The sequence below is a fragment of the Mustela putorius genome, unplaced genomic scaffold, assembly GCF_011764305.1.
Source record: "Mustela putorius furo isolate JIRA1106 unplaced genomic scaffold, ASM1176430v1.1 tig00001419_pilon_pilon_pilon, whole genome shotgun sequence".
Classification (NCBI taxonomy): Eukaryota; Metazoa; Chordata; class Mammalia; order Carnivora; family Mustelidae; genus Mustela; species Mustela putorius.
The window spans coordinates 775,471-797,139 of NW_025421736.1; the positions used below are offsets into that span (position 1 = coordinate 775,471).

Consider the following 21,669-nt stretch of genomic DNA (forward strand, 5'->3'; position numbering starts at 1 on the left):
TGCGATTCCAGCCCGGGTCCCCGCCCTGGAATCTAGCCGACAGTCATTTCCCAGACCCAGAGTGGACAAGTGTAGTGGACATATTTGGTGGCTGATATCGTGCCCTTGGCCACCAGCATGGACAAGCCCAGGGGAAGTGTCTGTAACTGCCCCCAGCTGAGGTGCCCTCCTGGCTGAGTGGTGACACGTTGAAAGACCAGAGGATGCCAGGGAGGGCACTGGGACACCCGCAAGTCTGACCACTGCAGAAGGCAGGGGGTGGGTCCAGGAGGACCGTGGACAGCTAGAAAGCAAGCAAGGCTGTGTTCTCCCCCATCCTGATCAGGAAGGAGAACCAAAGACCAAGTACAAACGCTTGCAGAGAACATGTGGTCCCTCCCCAGGTGACAGGAACTCTTCTGCCCAGGGCCACCTGGACGACTCCCCCATCCCCAGAACAGCACAGCTGTGCCCCGTATTAACAACCCTGTGTGGATCAGACCAGATGATGGAGAAGTGGTGAGTACCCCGGGGCCTTCGTAGGCCACGCGCACTACAGGGAAGAATCCAGGAGTCCCGGGCACACAGCAGCCCCCCCCCCCCCCACCGAGGACAGGGGGCTGCGCTGGCAATTCGCCACAACGACGGAGCATGGCAGCCGGGGGCTTCTGAATGCTGGAGCGGCCTCCTGGGAGTCCTGCTCTAGGACGTCCTGGTGCCTCAGAAGGCCAGTGGCGGGCGGCGCGGGACCGGCAGGGACAGCCCGAGATCCGTGCTGCTACATTTCAGCTGACTCCAGGGGCCTGGGAGCAAAGTAGGCTTTGCAGCAAGTGTGGGTGGGAGAAGCAGCACGGGGGTCCCCGGGTCCAGGGCAGGAGAACAGGTGTGGCTCTGGTCTGGCCGTGGGACCATGGCCCGCTCGCTGCCTGGCACTGGCTTCCTCAGACATGCCCTGCTGTGAGGTCGGGATGAGACCCGGGCAAGGGCGGAGGTCAGCAGCTCGTGCAGGTGGCCCAGACCTGCGTGAGTGTCACCTCTCCGACCCCTTCGCACCTGTGGCCTCGCAGGGGTTCCTATGACGGTGTGAGGACGGGGACGAGCTCTGCCACAGTTCAGGGCTGGCCGGCACAGTGCGTAGGCCCAGGTGGACAAGGACAGCGGCGGAGGGCGGCCCGCTCAGGGATTTCGGGTTTGGGCAGTTGGGCCCAGCGGGCTGGTCGGGGGTGGGAGAGGGAAACGGCCGTTTCAGGGACAAGGAGTCTGGGGAGAGGCACGTGGGCACATTGTCACCCCACATCGACACCCACCAGAACGTACCCACCGTGTGACAAGTAGACAGAAGCACTCGGCAGCCTGACAGCGGCCGGCTGGCCATCGGCCCCAGGTGGCACAGCCATGCACAGACAGAATGGCCAAGACAGCAGAGATCAAGGCTGCTCGCTCATTGGTCCCACGGGTGAGTCCAGGACAGCCCAGCCCTGGGCAGCAACTCTCACGGCGCATGCTGCCCAAGGGACAGAGGCTGGGGCCTGAGGTCAGCATCCCCCTACTGCTGCTGGCAGGGGCGCAGGGTTGTTCTCTGTGGGGGTGTCCTGTGCGCTGGGGAGAGGGGGGTTGAACAGAACCAGAGGTGCCCCTCACCCAGCTGTGACAAGTGTCCTGGGCCACCCCTGGAGAGCCACTGGCTTCTAACCTGTGTGCACCTGCGGCGCGGGACCTGGTGTAATCACACCACAGACGAGGGACCCGCTATCCTGCAAGGTCAGGGTGGGGTGGGCCGTGGCCACGGGGCTCTCCAGCACCACACTTCCTGAAGCTTCTGGCCTGGCAGGGCGTGTACGGAAGGCCGTCCTGCGGGAGGGAAGCCGCCAGCACCTGCGCGGTGCTGTGTCCCCAGAGGCCCCTGGGGTCCAGGAGCTGAGAGCCCCGGAAACGTGAGCCTCCTGGCCCCGCGGAGCTCCAGTGTCGGTGGGGAGCAGCAGCCCAGCCAGCGGGAGAGGACCCGGGGAGAGGCAGGGTGCCCGACGTGGGGGGCTCCCGGGGTGCACCCGGGGTCCTGAGGGGCGAGGCCACGTCTCCGTGGTAACAGGGGTAAGGTGGGGGGGGGGTGCTGACACGCTGGCCCCTGAGCCCCGCCCTGGGCAGCATCCCGGCTGGGAAGAGGGAGCAGAAAGCAGTTTCGCACTGCGACCAGGTCACTCCAGGGTTGTAAGCTGGGGCTCCCTGTGGGGCCGCTGAGGCTGTGTCCTGCCTGCTTCCTGGTGACCCCTTCCTGCAGAGTTTTGATCCCGGGAGCACGACAATCCTGTCAGTGCTGGGGGCTGGGGGTCCCCGCCACAGCGTGTCCTGCCCTGGGGGCCCCGCCCTCCTGGGCAGTCACCGCGGCGCCCACCCGCCCCTCCGCCCCTCCGCGGGGTCCAGGCAGTGCGGCCGCCGGGGCCGGTCCTGCAGCGCCACCTGCCGGCCGCGGCCCCGCGTCTGGGGGCGGGACCCGCGGGGGCGTCTGGGCTGGCCCTCCACCAGGCCTGAACGGGGGCGGGCGCAGGGCAGGGGTCGCCGCCGGAGGCAGGGGATTCCAGAGGATCACCTCCAAGCCGGGCAGAGCCCGAGGCCCGGTAGGGGCTCCGACATCTAAGTGCTCGGTCCCTGGTCCCTGCGCCCCGGTGCCCACCACCATGGTCCCCAGGACGCTGCCTGCACCCGGAGCCCCACGCCAGGCCTGGCAAAGTGACGCTGGGGCCAGGTGCACCGTTCCTGCCCACATCGTGTCCCAGGACAAGCCCGACACAGCACAGGCCAGCTGGGACCCTCCGCCTCCTCCGTACGTCCCCTGACTGGGAAGGTGCTCTTTACAGGAGAGGACGCGGAGCCTGGAGGTGCTGCAGCATTGGCTCCAGACCTGCGCGCCTTGGGGAAGGGGCCAGGGCATGCTCTGAGAGGTGACAGGTGAGCGGGGCCCTGCTGGAGCAAGAGGTGACAGCCCCTGATGCCCCCCAGCAGGACAGCAGGACAGAGGCCCTGAGCTGGGACCACGCTTGGTCCGTTCCAAGATCCAGGTCATCCTGAGCCGTCCACTGCCCTGCTGGGGGGCCCTGAGTGGGGGTTCATGGGGCACCCTTGGCCCGTGGCCACAGCTGCTGTCAGCACGGAGATGCCTGCTGTGGCCTCGTCTCCGCCTGGGCCCGTTTGGTGCCATGGTGGTCTGGGGTGGGTACTCGGCATAGCAGAAGGGCAAGGTACAGACCAAGAGGACCCCCCAAACCTCGGCAGGCCAGTGTGAGGACCACAGGAGAGCCGGCCATGGGTCTGTCTCCTCGTGTCCAAACAGCAGGGCCTGACCCCTCCCCACTGCCAGGTGGCAGGGCCCCCAAGACCCTACCAATGTCACCTGTGGTGGGAGGGGTGTGCTGGTGCCCAGAGCCCTGTTAGGGGTGGGGTGCCACCCAGGCGACCCCACCATGAGGACTCAGGACCTTCTCGGTTCTAACTGGAAAGCGGGGGGTCCGTTCCATGCCCCAGCCACATAGCTTGTGGCTTTAGCTACTCAGGCTTGGGTCCCATGGGCCAGAGCAGGAGGGCAGGGAACACTGGCTCTGGCCTGGCCCTCTACGGAGCTTGAGCTGGGCCCTTCCCCCCGACCTGCAGCAGCCTGGGTCCCCGGGTGTGGTTTCTCCTTGGGGCCATGGGTCATGCACCCCCCCGAGGCCTCCCTGTCCCTGCCCTGCGCCCCGGCACCTCCACCCGAGGGGCTCCGTCCCACCAACCTGTTATGCCTCTGCCCACCCCTGCTCTCACGCTTGCGCTCCCTCCGAGAACCCCCCCCAGCCCACGGCGTTCCCTGGGAGCCCCCGCAGCTGCAGTGGCAGCCTCTCCCACAAGGCGCTCAGTGTCCCGTGGCCTAGACCCACAGCCCACGTCCAGAAGCAGACCATGTGCGGGGACTCCCTGACCGGTCTGGCCTGGACAAGGGCGGCCTCCCTACTGGGCTGTGGCAGCCCTCGTTCATCTCACGTGACTCGGTTTCCTCTAGGAGCTCTGGGGGCCTGGCCTTGTTCCCCACCACGGAGATGGGGGCGGAGGGAGGAGGCCCGCTGAGGCACACGGAGGTCCAGGGAGAACCGGACACAGGACAGGGCCGGGCCGGGCTCCACCTGCCAGCCCGCGGCCACCCCTGCCCAGCAGAGACCCACGTGGAGTCCTGCCTGCGGGAGTCCCCTTGCACAGACGCAACAAGGGGGCGCGTGGACACGGCGGCCCTCGGGGCCAGGACAGCGAGGGACAGGCGGCCGCCCCCAGAGGGACAGCCGTGTGGACGGGTGCAGAGGTGTGGGAGCTCACGAGCGCAGGCACCCCCTGGGGGTTGACCGAGCCCTGGGGGTTTGGACGCTCTGACAGCTGAGGACGCTCTGGGGGAGGGGGCCGGGGGGGCTCCCTGTGACATCCGAGCCTCCATCTGACGCCGAGAAACTGGCCCCGGGGCTCTCCTCTCCGGCGGAATCCGCGAAGGCAGGACGGCCGTGTCCAGCCCTGGGGGTCCTTCCGCGACAGCTGCTCTCCCCATCAAGACTCCCGTGCCCGCGGGGGGACCGCCCCAGGGAGGCAGGTGGTGCGACCTCAGAGCACGGGGCCACAGCTGCCCTGGAGCCTTCCTGCTTTCTCAGTGAGAGACTCGCGCGCGCCCTGGGCCTGACGACCTCCAGTGGTCAATTTTATTAGAAACAACGGTATCAAAATATACAACTCTGGGTCAGGGCCGCCAGGGACTGCCGCTGTCGGAAGGGCCGAGCGTGCGTGAGCCGCTTCCCGGGCGCAGCTTCCCTCCGCGTCCCCTGGAGAAACGGGGACCTGTGAGGACGCCAGTCTCAATAACTTAAAGGGCGGGTCCAGCCTCCGGCTCTGGACGCGCGTCACAAGTCTTCCCGCGAGGGCTGCCACGTGGGGTCTCCTTCTGCGACTTCTGCCGGGAAACAAACACAGCTGTTGGGGGACCCGCACGAAAGCTTTCCACGGGGCCGGGGCAGTGGCTTCGCGGCAGGAGGCCTCTCAGGTGTGGGAGACGAAGACAGGGAGTGGCGAGACCCCCCCAACCCCATCCGCCGGGGCCCACAGGACCGAGGCCCCTGCTGCAGGGCGCCGGCAGGGAGGGCCCCCCAGGCCATGCTGGGGCAGAGGCGGCATGGGGCCCTGCTCCCCGCTGACATCTGGTGGGCCCAGAGCTGGCTCCGAGGCACCTGGCTGTGCGCTCGCCCTCGCTGCCCGGCTCGGGGTCAGGGAGCTTCTGGGGTCTGCGTCTGGTCTTACTCGTTCAGGAAAACTCTGTCAGCGTCGTTCTGACACTGGCTCTTCCGCTCCATGTTCTTCCACGACGTCTGTGGGACGTTCGTGGGCAGAACCATGTCCCCCAGAACCTGGGGCCATCCTCACCCCTGGAAACTGTGAACTGGGGGTGCTTCACAGATGGTCAAGGTGAGAGGGAGTCACTGGGCTGCGTCCATGTAGGAAGAGGGAGATTCGGACACGGACACACAGGCCACGAAAAGGCCACGTGGACAGAAGCCTCCAGCAGATACTGGAGGGCCGCAGGACGAGACAGTCCTGCCCCCCGGGCTCGGAGCGGCCACGGCCCTTGGGCTCTCAGGAAGCCCACGCAGAGCCTGCCTGCTGACTCCGGGGCCACGGACCCTCCTGCCGGCCGCACCTCCCACAGGCCCGCTCCCCCTCCCGTCTGCCCGGAGCCCCAGCCATCACCCGCCTCGGGCTGCGCGTGCTGGGGGTTTCCGCACGTCCCCCGCGCAGCATCCGCCACTCACCGCCGCCCGGGGCCTGCGTCTGCACACACGCGTCTTCCGTGTCTTCAAAGCCCTCGGGACACACGCACACGAAGCTCCCGGGCGTGTTGTAGCAGTTCTCGTTCTGGCGCGTGCACGCCTTCTCGGGCCCCGCACACTCGTCTACGTCTGCAAGAGACACCCCGCACACAGGCCACCGTCACCAGGCGCGCGCGCTCGGGACTCTCTGCTGCCCCGTAGTGCGGCGGTCAGGAAGGGATGCGGAGAGCAGAGCATGAGGGTCAGGGTCGGCGCCGCGGACGGAGAGGAGTGAAGGGGCAGTGCAGGCGGCCGTTAAGGGGGAAGCCCGGCGCGAGCTCACGCCGCGGGGGCAGCTGGGGATTCACCGCCTTTCTCCAGGCGGTTTCCAGCCGGGCCCCGACCGTGGAGGCCTGACGTGCAGCCACGGGGACCGTGGGGGTGGGAGGTGGGGGGAGGCCCGGGCCCCCGCTGGCGGGCGCACCCGCACCAGGCACACCTGGGGGCTGCGGGGACAGGCGGTCGGTCCCCCACCTGCTGCCTCTGCATCACATGCTGGGGGAACGGAGTCGCAGTTAGAGCCGGAGCCGGTGCCCCACCCCCGCCAGCCCCTCACGGCCCGTCCACACCATGGCCCCCCTGCCACGGTTCCTCTTGGTCCGGCACAGACGCAAGGGCGCTGACCTGCACACTGGCCGCTTTCTTTGGTGTAGCCGGGGACGCACTCTTTACAGTGTCCTGGACCCTTCCCCGTGCAGCCCACACAGGTGGAATCACATTCTAGGAGAAAGCAGAAAGCCGTCGACATCAGCCTCCTGTGAGCACACTGGGACCGGAAGCCGCGCCGCGCAGCATCTGCGTGTCCCTCCTCGAGGGGCGGGGGCCCCAGGGCGTGTCCTCAACACCGCAGCCCCGTCTCCCAGCAAGGCAACGATGTGCCCCCCAGAGCTGTGGCCGCACACTGTTGACCATCTTCTCAGAGCAAAACAACTCTTCAAATTCTCTGAATTCTCGGTTTTTCGGCAGCAAGGACCGACGTCGTGGGTGCCGCCTTCCACTGTCCTCAGCAGGCAGAACCATGCAGTCGCCGCCCGCAGGGCCCGAGCCCAGGCACCTTCGCACAGGAACGAGCCGTTGGCGTTCACGCAGTACTGCTGGTCGCCGCAGGGAGGCGTGTCCGCCGCACACTCGTCCACGTCTGGAACACAGGGGCAGAGCCGTGAGGCTCCCGGGGCCCCCGTGGAGGTCACACGGCTGGTGACCAGACACTACCCACAGCCACGGCCGGCGGGACAGGAGGGGCCGCTGTGTGGAGGACGTGTGTCCGTGTTTCTCCCCCAGGTCCCCCTTCCCGGGGGCAGGGGTGATGAGGGACACTTTGTGCCCCCGGGGGCAGGGCCTCCACAAGGGGCCAGCAGCAAACGTGAGCACCTCGGCGCCGCGCGGACACGCAGAAGCTCCGGGTCGGTGTCAGACCACCCGCCTCCCCACTCCAGATGGGACAGTAGGGACAGGTCTGCCACCCCTGACCGGCCTAAGGGCAGCCCACTCGCCGGCACCTGGGCCTCAGGAAGGGCCCCGTGGCTGCGGCCAGGGCCTCCCCAGGGCTGCTGCGGCGCTGGGGGGAAACCAGAGCTCACGGGCAGGCTGGGGCTCAGAGGCAAGGGTGCGGCAGAAACACACGCGCCCACCAGGCGGGGCACGTGGGGACGGGGGACGAGGCCCAGGGCCGGAACCGCGCACGCTGTGTGTGTGCGAGTCAGGAAGGCGCGTCTCCCCGCGGCGGCGCAGCGGCCAGACACGCAGACGCTGGCTCTGTTGAGCCCCCGTACGGCTCTCCAGGCCGAAAGCAGGTCTGCGCCTCCGTTTCCCTGCCTGTGCCTGGGGAAGGGAGAGGGCCGGGAGGAGAGGAGGGCCGGACGAGCGCAGGACGCCAGGAAGGGGAGCGGAGAGGAGGGCCCGGGCCACCCTGGGGTCCCGCCCAGCTCACCCACGCAGGCGCCGCCCTCCTGCGCCCAGCCCACGGCGCACTGGCCGCAGTCTCTGTTGCTCGGGCCGGTGCACGTCTTACACGACTCGTCGCAAGCTGGGAAGCAGAGGGGACACGGGTCGGGTGCGGGAATGCCGTTTTCAGTAAAAACAGAACACAAAGGTCACTTCAGCAAGTAAGGATTTACCTTCACTAGGATGAAAACAAAAACCAAATACAAACAAGAAAATACCCCAGTAAAGCGAGACTCGTTGGACGGCCATGAAATCTACACTCGTGACCCACAGCATCCCCGAGCTGGACGAGCGAAACACTCCACGGGCCTTCAGGGCCCTTCACGGTCACGTTCTGGTGGACCCCAGGGAAACGGCTTAGGACCCGAGAAAGGCAGCGGCCCAAACCCCGGAGCCCGCGCCTGCCAGGCGGCCCCCAGCCCCGGGGCCCCCGCACAGCACCCGCGTCCCGGGCCAGCTGAGGGCTTGGGCGCTGGGACCAGAGAGGACACGGCTGTCCTGGCGCTCCACTCACGTGCCACACAGACCACCCAAGGGGGCCGCGGACCGACACCGGGAGGCACGGCCTGTGTCCGCCTGGTGGATGGTGGCAGACTCCGTGTGGTCGGTCACAACAGACCCGTCCGACCCCACGGGCCTCTGGGGAGCCCGACCGAGGGGGAGCCTGGAGGCCAGGAGGTCCCACCCGGTGGCCTCAGGGGTGCTGGTTCTCATTCGTGCCGCCGCTCTGCCCTCTTGCGCGGGGCCTGAGCCTCAGCAGCCCGCACTGGGCAGGCGGGTCACCCTGTCCAGGTGGCCGCAGGGGAAGAGTCGGCCTCTGCTAGGATACCGTGGGCACCGGGTCACCCAGAAGCAAGGCTCGCATGGGTGGGACGTGACCGCTGGCCCCACACCGTCCACCTGCCCAGTCCTCCCGAAAATGTGGGGCCGGGGGCCTGGCTCTCCCCTCTTGGGCATGTTCAGAGACAGCAAGCGAGACGGTCCAGGGCCTGCTCGCGCTGCTGCAGCCTCCCGCGGGGTGCCCAGGGGCCTCCTAGCTCCGGGGGTGCAGGTGAGAGCCAACGGGCCCCCGTCCGTGCCCCTAGCTCCAGGAGAACGCCGCCGCGGTGTGCCCCGAGGCCCGCGGGCTGAAGGCCGGCGCAGCCCCCGTACCTGTGCAGACGCTGTGCGTCTCGTTCCTCAGGGAGCTGAAGTAGCCGTCCGTGCAGTCGGAGCACGTGGCGCCCTGGTAGCCGAGGTGGCACTGGCACGACCCGTCCCCCTGCCTGCTGCCGTCCCCGCTGCACTGTCCGTTCCCGCCGCACGGCCTCTGGGAGCCGCCCCGGCACGCTGCGGGGACAGGAGCCCACCGGTCCGAGTGTGCCCCGGGAGAACGTGCGCCTCGCTCGCCCGACCTCACGACCACGCCTGTTCCGTCCCCCGGTAAACTCTGTCCTCACTCCCTCTGGCCACACGAGCCAGCCGGCCGCTGGGGGAGCGGACACGCTGGGGTCTGCAGCTGCTTGGGAGCCTCCCAGGAACGCGGGACAACGGGGACAACAGGGACACGGACGCGCGAGGGTGTCGGCGAGGACGGCCCGCGGCAGCACACGCCGGCCGGCAGCAGGAGGCGGCCACGGCCCGGGACAGGGTCGGACTCGAGACACGTCTGCTCTGTCCCGCGGGGCACCCAGAGTGACGAGTGATGCCGGACGGCGGCCCGTGACTTCGGTTCAAAGCGTGTCTCTCCGTGGAAGGGCCTGGCTCCGCAGGGAGAGGTGACGCGACGCATCCCACGTGACAGACGCCCAAGCCGCGCCCCAGGGCTCCCACAGCCGGGTCTCGGCTGCTCCGTGGGCAGAGCCAGACGGGGGACACGAAACCAGAGCTGCCTCCGTGCCCTTGCAGGGCCCCACACAGGCAGGTGGACACCGACCCACAGTGGCCCCAGCGAAGGCCCGCAGGCCCCGGAGTGAGGCGCCCGCGCAGCATCAGGCACTCAGGTCTGTCTGGCCCCGGGGAGGAGGTCCCCACGGCGTGAGGGGGGCAGTGACCGGGCGTCCTAGGGCTGGGTGGGAGCGGACGGCCCCAGGTCCCAGCCACGGCTCTGCCCCCCCTGGGAATTGCGACACGGACACTGGGAGCAACGCAGGACACTCGCGATTCCCGACAACAACCTACCGAGGCAGTCTGGCCCGTACGTTCCTGGCGAACAGCAAACCTTCAGCGTTTTCACACAAAACCACTCGAATAAGTCCGGAAAGTCCTTCTTCCTGAGGAATTAAAAACGCGTTCATCAAAGCTCACGTGACGGGTTTCTCCAAAACAAACACGATTCTCGACATTGGCTCTGGAGCGTCGCAGCGTTAGGGACACAGTGGTCTGGGGGTGACCAGACCTCCCCGTCACCACCTCGCTGCCCGCACCACGTCACAGTGAGAAGAGGCGGCGACCACCAGGCAAGAAGGAAGACAAGCCCGTGCCGCCGCCCATAAGTCCGAAGGTCAGACTTACAAACTGAGAAGTACGAGGCCACGGAGGCTTCAGTGAACACGCGGGGAAGCCACTGGGGCTGGAGCTGTGGCGTGGGAGGAGGCGGGGGGCAGGGGTGTGTGTCTGGGGTGTGGGGTGCAGGGCTGGGTGGGGGATGGTGGGCACAGGGGTGTGGGGACGGGAGGGGACAACGGGGGGGGGCGCAGGGAGACAGGGCTGTGGGGGAGGGGTGGGGTGGGCGCAGGGCCGGTGCTCGGGAGGAGAGAGGGTGGGGGACGCGGGGCTGGGGTGGGGGGACAGCATGGGGACGGGGGACGGGGGACGGGGTGGGGCGCGGGGCACTCACAGCCGCAGCCACCAGGCCTCCAGGTGCCCCTCGTGCTCCTCCAGCAGACTGTGGCACTCGAAGTCGCTGCTGCCGCACAGGCCCTCGGTGATCTCCAGCAGGCGGACCTCACTGCAACGAGCCCGCAGCACAGCAAGGGGACCAGGGACGCCCGGGCAGTCAGCGGCTGACCCACAGGGACGCCCTAAGGCCCCGCTTGTGCCAGGCAGGAATGCTGGTGGCACTTTGGTGGGGAACACGTCCACCGGGGACAAGTGCGGTCGGCACCACGGGGAGAACTAAACTCAGAGGGCAGTGGTCAGGGTGGCAGGGGAGACCCTGACGCGGGCTGCAAAGGGCCAGGACGGACTGGACCGGCAGGGGAAGCCGGTGACACGTTCTGTGGTGGGACTCTGCTCCCGCTCCCGCGTGCACCATGGAAAGACCACCCTGTCTGCCCCCTAGAAAGTGGACACTGGGACAAGTGTGGGAGCAAAAGGCCAGTTAGGGGCCAGCGCACAGGTGACCGCACAGGGACCTCCCGTTGTCCGTCGTCAAAGCGGGTGACGGCATTCGCGGGGACATGCCCAGCGCCATGGCCAGGCGGCCAGAGCAGGGCACCCACCTGGATTCGTACTTGGACAGCGACTTCTCCTCCCAAGCCGTGTTCCCACCTCCGAAGTTCTTCTTCGCGGTGTCCACCATTCCCTGAGGAGAGCGCGCGGGCACAGCGCTCAGTGCTGCTGCTCCGACCCACATCTGACGAGGGAGCAACCCTAGTCCCCCATGGGGGTGACCCCATTCATTGACAAGTAACCCCCGGTCCATCACCAGGGTGACATGGAGTCCATTCCTGGAGTGACACTGGTTCTTCGCAGGTCAAGCCTGGGTTCGTGACTCCAAGCCATGGTGGAGTGGCCCCATCCATCACAGGGTGACCCTGGCTCCATGACCCTGGTCCCTGGTGGGGTGACCCCGTTCATCGCGAGGCAACCCGGGCTCCATGACCCCGGTCACTGGTGGGGTGACTCCGTCCATCATGGAGTGACCCTGGCTATGTGACCCCGGTCTCTGGTGGGGCGACCCTGTCCATCGCGGGGTGACCCTGGCTCCGTGACCCGGTCCCGAGTGGGGTGATCCCGTCCATCGCGGGGTGACCCTGGCTATGTAACCCCGGTCCCTAGTGGGGTGACCCCATCCATTGCGGGGCGACCCTGGCTGCGTGACCCCGGTGTCTGGTGGGGTGACCCCGTCCATCGTGGGGTGACCCTGGCTCTATGACCCCGGTCACTGGTGGGGTGACTCCGTCCATCATGGAGCGACCCTGGCTATGTGACCCCGGTCCCTGGTGGCGTGACCCTGTCCATCGCAGGGCGACCCTGGCTCCGTGACTTCGGTCCCTGGTGGGGTGACCCCGTCCATCGGGGGCGACCCTGGCTGCGTGACCCCGGTGTCTGGTGGGGTGACCCCGTCCATCGCGGGGTGACCCTGGCTCTATGACTCCGGTCCCTGGTGGCGTGACCCTGTCCATCGCAGAGCGACCCTGGCTCCGTGACTTCGGTCCCTGGTGGGGTGACCCCATCCATCGCGGGGCGACCCTGGCTGCGTGACCCCGGTGTCTGGTGGGGTGACCCCGTCCATCGTGGGGTGACCCTGGCTCTATGACCCCGGTCACTGGTGGGGTGACTCCGTCCATCATGGAGCGACCCTGGCTATGTGACCCCGGTCCCTGGTGGCGTGACCCTGTCCATCACAGGGCGACCCTGGCTCCGTGACTTCGGTCCCTGGTGGGGTGACCCCGTCCATCGGGGGCGACCCTGGCTCCGTGACCCCGGTGTCTGGTGGGGTGACCCCGTCCATCGCGGGGTGACCCTGGCTCTATGACTCCGGTCCCTGGTGGCGTGACCCTGTCCATCGCAGAGCGACCCTGGCTCCGTGACTTCGGTCCCTGGTGGGGTGACCCCGTCCATCGGGGGCGACCCTGGCTCCGTGACCCCAGTCCCTAGTGGGGTGACTCCTTCCATCATGGAGCGACCCTGGCTATGTGACCCCGGTCCCCGGTGGGGTGACCCCGTCCATCATGGAGCGACCCTGGCTCCGTGACCCCGGTGTCCGGTGGGGTGACCCCGGGTTCCTGACCCCCGTCCCCGGCAGGCTTACCCTGGGTCGGTGAGCCCGGCCCGTCGCGGAGCGCCCCCACCCCGCCGCCCCCCAGGCCGGCCCCCGCGCCCGCGGCCCCAGGGGCGAGCGTCCACCTGGTTGAACTTGTCCACCAGCTCCCGGCAGCGCTTGCAGGGCGTCGCCTTCCTGGCGGCCTCGGCAGGCGGCGGCGGCAGCAGCAGCAGCAGCAGCAGCCCCAGCGCGGCCGGGGCCGGCGAGCGCATGGCGGGCCGAGGCGGGCAGCGTCGCGCAGGACGCGGCCGCGCGGGCAGACCCCAGGTCCAGCGGGAACCGGCCGAGCGCTCGGCCTCCGCGGCCGCCCCCAGCTCCGCGGCGCCGGCCGTTCCCGGGGCTACTTGACGGCGCCGGGCGGCGTCCCGCCCACCGACAGCCCTCGCGCCGCTATTGGCCCCTGGGACCCAGGCCGTCCCCATGTGGCCCAATCCGGGCTCGCCACGAGCAGCGACCAATAGGAAGGCCCCGGGTCAGCGTCCGCCGGGAGGGGGCGTGGAGGTCCGAGCCCGCCGCTCGCGCGCTCCGCCCACGGCGGCCATCTTTACTCCGGGCAGGGCGAGCGTCCGCCGCGGCGCGACCCGGCGTTGGGGCCATGTTCGGTTTGGGCGAGGGCCTCGCCTCCGTCCGCAGCTTCCGCCGGCCGGCTTCCGGCCGCGAGCCGCCCTGGGGCCGCGCTTCGACGGCCGACGCGGCGGGCAGGCCAGGTCAGCGCGGGCTCCCGCGGCCGGGGCTGTCGGGGCTGGTGGCGGGCGACGGCGCGACCCGGGCTGTCGGGGAGGGCGGCGGGAGGCGCGGGAGCCGGGCTCGGAGTCGGGAGAGCCGCGGCCCGCGTGGGGCTGTCCCCCTGCGCTACGGTCCTTCGCCCGCGAGCCGGCCGGACAGGAGCGCGCCCGCCGGTCCCTCCTCCGCCGGTGCCGGCCCGAGCGCGCCTGCGGCGTCCGGGGCGCCTCCCCTGCCGTCCGGGGCGCTGCGCTCGCCCTCGGCCCCCGGCGGAGCCACACCGCGCTGGCCACGGCCGTGCGCGTCCCTGCGGCCGGCGGCGCGGGGGGTGCGGGGAGCCGAGCGTGCAGGGCCCGCGTCCCGGGGCCTCGGGGGATCGCGGTGACCGCGGGCGGCGGGGACGACCGGGGAAGAGCCGCGGATTCTGCCGGGGTCGTGGGGCGTGTCCCGTGCGCCCGTCCCGCGGGCAGCGGCCGCCGCGCCGACCAGCGGCTCCGCGCCGGAGCGGGAGACGGGAGAAGTGCGCGCTCAAGCTGCTCGCGCTCCCGGAGGAGGGGGACGCCCGGGCCACACCTGTGCCCGTCGGGGGTCGCGGCTGTTTCGGGGATTCTGGCCAGCGAGGCCTCTTTCGGCTCCGCGTCCCCTCACCGCCACCTGAGGCCGGACCCCTGCTCCGCCGGCGCCGATTTCCCTTCCCTCTCGGATCCCCTGTGGCCTCTCCGGGCCGCAGACCGCGTACATCTCCCCCGGGTCAGAAGGCAGCGAGCTCCCGGCCCTTCTGGTGTTGACCGAATAAAGTCAAGCCTGTTTTAAGAGAAGCAGAAACTGTATCATGAAGGGGCGCCTGCGGGGCTCAGCGGGTGGAGCCTCTGCCTGCGGCTCGGGTCATGATCTCCGGGTCCTGGGATCGAGTCCCGCATCGGGCGCTCTGCTCCGCGGGGAGCGTGCTTCCCTCTCTCTCTCTGCCTGCCTCTCTGCCTGCTTGTGATCTCTCTGTCAGATAAATAAATAAAATCTTAAAAAACAAAGAGACAGAGAGGGCAGGGGCCAGAAACTTGAAGAAGAGCTTGCCACCTTCCCTCCTGAAAGTTGAAAACTATCTCACCGCCCGCCCCCGGCGTCACCACTGCACACACCTCTGTCTGAACCCCACAAGGATGCCTTCCTGTTTTTGCCACCTACGTATTGGCGTTCAGGACCAGTCTGGGGCCACGCCCAGGTGCCCCGAGGCTCCCAGGGTCCCAGGGTGAGGGCAGGTGCAGCCCGGCAGGCGGCCAAAGCTCCCCTCTAGGCTGGCTCCACTGGCTGCCCTGAGCTCTGGGTCGCGCCTCCTGCCCTCCTGCGGCTGCCCCTGCGCCATCCTCCAGACCCGTCCCTCCCACCCCACAGCCTCCTGTCCCTGGTCTCTCTGCCCCGGCCACGGGGTCCTACTCTCCTGCCAGATCGGAGCCTCTCAAGGGCGGGGGCTGGGCCCTCCAGAGGCTGGGCCAGCCGGGGCCCGGCTGCACGGAGGACCCGCTCAGTTCTGCAAAGGAAGCCTTGGGTCCTGGAAAGGTCCTCCCACACCTCAGCGTGAGGGAGCCGGTTAAGCCAGGAAAGGCACTCAAGCGTGATTTTTCTTTGAACTTTCTCTTTTGATGTGTTTCGATTCACCGAGCTTACAACAGTGGTTTAGAGACTTGGCACACGCCCTGCGCTCAGCTCCCCCAGGTGTTAACTCGGGGGACTTTGCAGACCCTGGAACCTGTGTTTCCGTCTTCTCCCAGGGCTCCCGGAGCGGCGCGGCTGAGGACGGCCCGGGAGGAGGGAGAGCGCCATGGCTGGGAGGAGGGCGTGGGGTGCGGGCAGGCAGCGCCGGCTGCTGGGGCTGCTGCTGGCTGTGGCCGCCACCCACCTCCTCGCCTGCCCCTACGCCAAAGTGGAGGAGAGCTTCAACCTGCAGGCCACGCACGACCTGCTTTACCACCGGCTGGATGTGGACAAGGTGAGCCCTGCGTCTGAGGCGCGCAGCCTCCCGGCCGCGGGCACCCACTGACCTCCCCATCCCCCTGCAGTACGACCATCTGGAGTTCCCCGGAGTGGTCCCCAGGACGTTCCTCGGGCCGCTGGCCATGGCGGCCCTCTCCAGCCCTGTGGTCTACGTGCTGTCCCTGCTGGAAGCGTCTAAGTTTTACTCTCAGCTAGTGGGTAAGGGGTCTCCGGATGACAGAAGGGAGGGCCTTGGTGTGGTCGGGGGCTTTCCAGGAGCCCGGCAGAGGCTCCCTCCCTCAGGAGTGTCCTGTCAGAAGCGTGGCCATCCTCGGCCACGCGCCGCAGCAGTCTGGAGCTCGAGGGCAGCTGCAGCGTGGGCCCTTCTGGGGCGTCAGCTGGGACAGCTCACGGAGCGCCTCTTGCTCCTGCTCTTGAGACCGCGACGTGAGGGTACTGGCTCCCCCGCTGCAGGCGGGAGCGGCAGGGGTGCGGTGGGCGCGGGACATCTCCCTCAGGGCTGCACCCCTGTGAGGCAGCCCTTCACCGCACGGAGCTTTCCCGTCTGCAGCAGCGGCCTCCTTCCTGGCCCCGGGGGTCGCCGTGGACACTGTGTGCAGAGGGTTCTGGATCTTCTGTGCGCCTGGGTGGACAGCTGTTAAGGGAGGCGCAGAGCATCTGTGCCGCCGCCCCACCCCCTCCTCGTTGAGCCAGCCGCCAGCACGGTTCCGTTCCGGTGCCTTTTTGCCCTGTCCATACGCAGACGCCCTCTAGGTTCCCCCACAAACGCGCACACACTGTGGGGCTGTCCGTAGACCCCTGGAAATCGTGCCGTCACATGGGGCAGCTAGACAGGCTCAGCTGGCTTTGTGGGGTCCCAGGAGCCCCAGACGGGGTGACGTGACATCTCCAGGGTGCCGAGCCAGTCACACTGACCTACGGACACACCTACCCTGCCCGATGGCTGTGTCCCCCAGGGCTCGCCTGCCCTGGGCCACGCGGTCACAGCGGAGCTGTGGGGTTGGGGTGCCAGGGTCCAGGCTGTCCGTTCCCCGCGCCCTGTCCATTTTCAGTAGCGGGTTGACACCCCTCTTTCAAGGTGGCTTTACTGTCATCTGGTCATTAACTTGCCATCACCGGTAGCCTGTCGGGTCCCCTGGGCCCGCGCCTGTCACTGCTGACCACATGCCTTGCCACGTTTGTTCAGTCAGGGCTGTGCTTGGACTCGGGGTCATCTTCGGACTCTGGACTTTACAAAAGGAAGTGAGGCGGCAGTTTGGAGCCACGGTGGCCACCATGTTCTGCTGGGTGACGGCCACACAGTTCCATCTGATGTTCTACTGCACACGGACGCTCCCCAACGTGCTGGCCCTGCCTGTGGGTAGGTAGCTACTGGGCATGCCGGCCAGGGGCAGGGGCGTCCGCCTGGGCCGCGTCTGCCTGCGGACAGCTGGACCCCACTGGGCATCTCAGAAATGACCTGGAGCAGGCAGGCCTGTGATGAGGAGCAGGGTCTCGTGCTGGGTGGGGGTGCGGTTTCCAGCAAGAGGCCCAGGAGGCTGCCTGGGAGGGTCCCTGGTGCGTGGACAGTGAGCGCTTGGCTGAGAGGAGCTGCCTGCGGGGACATGGGACGGCCGCACTCTGGGAGCCACGAGGAGACTGAGAGTCGGTGGATGAGAGGCTGTGGGTGGCGTGGGTCTGGGGGTCTGCGCCGATCTGAGCAGCGGGGCCTGTGGGATGCGGTGGAAGGGTGGGCGGCGGGGCGCCAGCAGGACATGGTGCGTGCCCGGGAGGGAGGCTGGGCGAGACTGGTGCTGGACGTGTGCTGCCGGGGCCTGGAGCAGCTAGGGGGCCGGTTGCAGGGACGCAGGCATCTGGGGTGTGGGTGCCGTCGGGCTTGCGGAAGTGGCCTCAGACTGCGTGATGGCGCAGGGCCGTGGCTGGAACCCGCAGCCCTGTGTCAGCACATCTGGGTCTGAGCGACATGCTGTCTTCGAGAGGGTTCCAGGGGGCTTTCACAGTGAGGAAGTTGACCGGCCTGCCCTGGCCCCCGTGTCTTGCAGTCCTGCTGGCCCTCACGGCCTGGCTGCAGCTGAAGTGGGCCCGCTTCATCCGGCTCTCGGCCTTCGCCATCCTCGTCTTCAGAGCCGAGCTGAGCCTGCTGCTGGGCCTCGCGCTGCTGCTGCTTCTCGGCACCCGGAGGCTCTCCGTGGCGAAGGCCCTGCGCTGTGCCGTGCCGGCCGGACTCCTCTGCTTGGGTGAGTGGGACTCGCCGGAGCCGTTCTCACGGGGCGCGCTGCTCTGCTTGTAGGAAGGTGAAGACCGACTCGGGAGAGCGGGTTTGTACTGAGTGAAATCGCCTTAACTTTGAGCCGTGCGATGGAGTCTGAACGCGGCTCCCTGGCGGTTCTGCCCGAGCTGCCCCCAGGAGGCCCTCACCCCTGCTCGGGGTTCTGTCCCCAGGCTCTCCCCGGTGTCTGGGCTGGGAGGGGTGGCTGGGCCCTGCGCCTGGCCGGCCGGGGGCGCAGTGGTCCCAAGGAGCGCGTCGCTCCCCGGGAGGCCTGGTGCGTGGCATCCGTGCCAGTGTGGCTGCCTTGCGGGATGCTGACCCGTAACCGGGAAGCCGGAGCCGCTCGGGCGGCGGCCGGTGCGCTTCTACGGGATCCTCTGTCTGAGCAGGACTGACGGTCGCCGTGGACTCCTATTTTTGGCGCTGTCTCGTGTGGCCGGAGGGAAAGGTGCTCTGGTACAACACGGTCCTGAACAAAAGTTCCAACTGGGGAGTATCCTTCAGGGGTGTCCGTAGGTCAGGCCACACAGGCGAGGCGGCGGGAGCTGCTTTCCTCCCTGTGGAAGCACCGCTTCGCTTTTGGATGCGGAGTTTCTGCCTTAGCGTTCGGGGTTGTCTTAGGACCTCATCAGGGTTGGTTGTGGGATAGTCCAGCATCCGCGTGAGCTCAGGGGAAAGTGTGACGAGTCCCTAGTGCACCCGCCTCGGGACAGGCCATCCTGTGGGCGACGGGGAGGCCGGGGGGCAGCGCGGTGCGAGGCCGGGGTGTCTGGGAGCTGCAGGCAGGAGCCCCTGTCGGCCGTGCCGCCCCCCTCCGCGCGGACAGGGGACTGGCTGGCGTGTGACCTCCTTAACTGTCCCGCCCGAGACCTCCCCGCTGCTGTGGTATTTCTACTCGGCCCTGCCCCGCGGCCTGGGCTGCAGCCTGCTCTTCGTGCCCCTGGGCGCCGTGGACAGGCGGGCGCTGGCGCTGCTGCTGCCCTCGCTGGGCTTCGTGGCGCTGTACTCACTGCTCCCGCACAAGGAGCTGCGGTTCGTCATCTACGCCTTCCCGCTGCTCAACGTGGTGGCCGCCAGGGGCTGTGCCTGCCTGTGAGTCCTCCCTCCCCTGGCCACGCGCTCACTGACACACGGGGACGGTGTGCAGCCGGACAGATGTGTCCGAGCGGGGAGGGCAGTGGGCGGGAGGGGCCGGCCTCTGCTCCGTCTGAGGTCCGTCGGGCCTGCGTCCACTCGGCGGTGCGAACCGTCCAGGGCTCGGCCGTCCGGCAGGGACACTCACGGTGTGGCTGCAGGGCAGCCGGGCAGGCTGAGGGCGGGTGGGTGGTCCCCGGGGCCTACTTCTCGGCAGGGGGGGGCGCTCAGGGGGCGCTGTCCCCGTGGGGAGAGTGTTTGTCCAGGCAGGGGATAGGCCAGAAGAAAGGGGAAAGGCAGGGGAGGGGGCTGGGGCTAGGAGACGGGGGAGTGGGCTTCCTGAGGGAGGGGGCCGGCCCAGCGCAGAGCCAGCGGCCCGCGGAGAGGGTGCCCGGGCCGTAGGCAGGGTGGTCCCACGGGGCTGCTGCTCTCCGGAGCGGGGCTGCGGGGCGGCGGGGCTGCGGGGCGGCGGGGCTGGTCTCTGTGAAACGTACTGTTCTGCCAGGCTGAACAGCTACAGGAAGTCCTGGCTGTACAAGGTGGGCTCCGTCCTGGTGATAGGACACCTCTTGGTGAATGCCACGTACTCGGCCGTAGCCCTGTACGTGTCCCACTTCAACTATCCCGGTGGCGTGGCCATGTGGAAACTGCATGAGTTGGTGTCTCCCAGGACAGGTGGGCGCTCGGGTCTGTGCTGGGGTTTCCCCGGGACAGGTGGGCACTCGGGGCCATGCTTGGGGCCAGCTGCAGCTCCGGCCAGGGACGCAGCTCTCAGTTCCCACGGAGCACACGCGGTTTTCCACAGATGTCGTCCTGCACATCGACGTGGCTGCTGCACAGACAGGTGTGTCCCGGTTTTTGGAGGTCAACAGTGGCTGGAGGTATGTTCCCACTGTGACATGACTGCAGACGAGACGATCCTCCCAGAGGCGGTGCCGGGGCTCCCTGGGGCCTCAGGTGTACAGCCACACTCTGGTCTTGCAGGTATGACAAGAGGGAGGACGTGCGGCCTGGGTCTGGGCGGATGCTGACCTACACGCACCTCCTCATGGAGGCCGCCCCCGCGCACCTGGCCCTCTACAGGGACACGCACCGGGTCCTGGCCGGCATCGCAGGCACCACTGGCGTGAGTCTGAACCTGACCACGCTGCCCCCGCTGGACGTGAACCTGCAGACAAAGCTGGTCCTTCTGGAGCGGCTCCGTGGGCCTTCCTGAGCAGGGCCGTGTTCTTCTGAGGACATCGGAGCTGCGCCAGCATCCCTGCAGAGGAGACCATACAAGAAACAACAGAACCATGGACGTGCCCTGGACGGAGGCCTGAGGGAAGAGCCCAGCTCCTCCACGGCTGCGCAAGACCACACGTGGTCACGGCAGCAGGGACCGCAGGCCTTGCCCTGCACTTCGGCTGCTGCCCCTGGGTCTCTTGGAGCACCCGAGAAAGTGCCCCCATGGAGGGGTATCCTGTGAGTCTTTGTGAAGGTGGACAGTGGGAACCGCAGTGCCTGCTGCCCCTCCCCTGCCTGCGCTGCAGGACGAGGCCTTTGCGGGCACAGGCACGACATTCCCATCCCACACGAAACTGGGGAATTCAAGGAGGAACAAGAATAAAAATTTAGATGTTTCCTTATTAGACATCTCGGGAGAAGTAACGTTGCCAGAGACCCCTTCGTGTAGGTTGTCTTAAGGGATAACTCTCATATCTTTACACTTTACTGGATAAGTATTTACGACGTACCTGGAACGGAGCCAGCACCACGGGGCGCTGAGCACAGTGTGCAGAAATGAGCGTCATCGCACATACGTGCGTGGGCCACGGCCCTCCCCACGCCACACGCCACGTGTCCTGCCACGCATGCGCTGGTGCCACACGCTTGCTTGTTCTGTGTCCGCGCCCGCCCTCCACGTGAGAGCCCCAACTCCAGCAGTTTCCCGGTGTTTGCTCCCTGGCTTGGCTACGCAACTGCAGGTTTGTCGGCAGATTGGGGTCTTCAAAGTCCTTGGAGGAGCCTCCTGCTTCCGTGTGCTGCTTTTCCATTTGAAAGGTTAGCATTCGGTCTCGGGACCTGCCTGCCCGCCCTCCCCCTCGCTTCCAGAAACAGCTGCTCGCAAAGACACACTCTTTGAGGGGGGACGGCACCCCCTCCTGGGCTCCTCCACGTTCTTATAACTAGTGTCACTGCTTTCTGGTTCATCCTTTTCGTGAAGATGAGCGAACACACGCAGACTTCATTCCCTTCCTTTCGGTGTGCTCTGTTCTCGTTGGCACCTTTTTCTTCCCCCAGACATGCCTCGTGGTGCCCGGAGACTTGGCGCCCAGTACTCTGCCGGGGGAGTGTCCGCGGCTCACTCAGCCAGGCTCCTGCGTGTGGCGCTGGGCCGCTGCTAGAACTTGGCAACTTCACACCATGCTGCACGTGTGACCCACGTGTGACGCGTATTTTCCTGCTGTGTGAGGTGTGTCTTGACGGTGAATTCCAACGAGCGGGGATGCGAGCTCTCGGGGAAACGTGCATCAGTCGGGCTGGGTATCGCCGCGTCTCCCTTCCCCGGGCTGGCACAGCGCTAACTCACCCCTTGTGCCCTAACGGGGGAGCCGTGGGGTCTCCGTGGACTTCTCTTCATTCCTTCAGGAGTGAAGGTGGACCTCTTCGTAGGATGAACAGTCATCTGGTTTTGTACGTTGTCTGCTCACATGTTTTCTTTGTTCACGTATCTGTTTTCCATTGGACTTGGGTCATTTCCCCTCACTTTATAAAAACTCTTCACTTTTTGGGGTGCTTGGTCCTTCCATCCA

General features: G+C 67.6%; 2 protein-coding genes across 4 annotated transcripts; one reads left to right on the top strand and one right to left on the bottom strand.

Moving 5' to 3' along the window:
* The first annotated feature begins 336 nt into the window (after positions 1-336).
* Positions 337-20,507, top strand: ALG12 (ALG12 alpha-1,6-mannosyltransferase). 3 transcript variants are annotated; one of them, XM_045087613.1, is made up of 11 exons: positions 401-498; positions 1,290-1,435; positions 2,835-2,925; positions 15,249-15,466; positions 16,658-16,831; positions 17,514-17,708; positions 18,130-18,233; positions 18,609-18,832; positions 19,380-19,549; positions 19,680-19,755; positions 19,859-20,507. In XM_045087613.1, the coding sequence occupies exons 2-11, from the start codon at positions 1,375-1,377 to the stop codon at positions 20,088-20,090; spliced, it is 1,545 nt and encodes a 514-aa protein (XP_044943548.1). In that variant the 5' UTR covers positions 401-498; positions 1,290-1,374; the 3' UTR covers positions 20,091-20,507. The 3 variants fall into 3 exon arrangements, with proteins under 3 accessions (XP_044943549.1, XP_044943548.1, XP_012902704.1); XM_045087614.1 differs by lacking the exons at positions 1,290-1,435; positions 2,835-2,925 and having other exon boundaries at positions 337-498; XM_013047250.2 differs by lacking the exons at positions 401-498; positions 1,290-1,435; positions 2,835-2,925 and adding an exon at positions 15,537-15,669.
* Positions 4,661-13,082, bottom strand: CRELD2 (cysteine rich with EGF like domains 2). The gene is made up of 10 exons (XM_013047233.2): positions 12,843-13,082; positions 11,213-11,295; positions 10,609-10,719; positions 9,951-10,042; positions 8,943-9,119; positions 7,777-7,872; positions 6,901-6,984; positions 6,471-6,566; positions 5,790-5,936; positions 4,661-4,936 (listed from the first exon to the last, which is right to left on the bottom strand). The coding sequence occupies exons 1-10, from the start codon at positions 12,969-12,971 to the stop codon at positions 4,887-4,889; spliced, it is 1,065 nt and encodes a 354-aa protein (XP_012902687.2). The 5' UTR covers positions 12,972-13,082; the 3' UTR covers positions 4,661-4,886.
* Positions 20,508-21,669: the final 1,162 nt, after the last annotated feature.

Coding starts and splice junctions, on each gene's coding strand:
- ALG12 (XM_045087613.1), top strand. CDS start 1,375: ATGCACAGACAGAATGGCCAAGACAGCAGAGATCAAGGCTGCTCGCTC. Junction 17,709..18,129: donor GGCCGGACTCCTCTGCTTGG/GTGAGTGGGACT, acceptor CTGTCTGAGCAG/GACTGACGGTCGCCGTGGAC. Junction 18,833..19,379: donor GCCAGGGGCTGTGCCTGCCT/GTGAGTCCTCCC, acceptor CTGTTCTGCCAG/GCTGAACAGCTACAGGAAGT.
- CRELD2 (XM_013047233.2), bottom strand. CDS start 12,971: ATGCGCTCGCCGGCCCCGGCCGCGCTGGGGCTGCTGCTGCTGCTGCTG. Junction 7,873..8,942: donor GACGCACAGCGTCTGCACAG/GTACGGGGGCTG, acceptor TCTGCTTCCCAG/CTTGCGACGAGTCGTGTAAG. Junction 6,567..6,900: donor CGGCTCGTTCCTGTGCGAAG/GTGCCTGGGCTC, acceptor GCTTTCTCCTAG/AATGTGATTCCACCTGTGTG.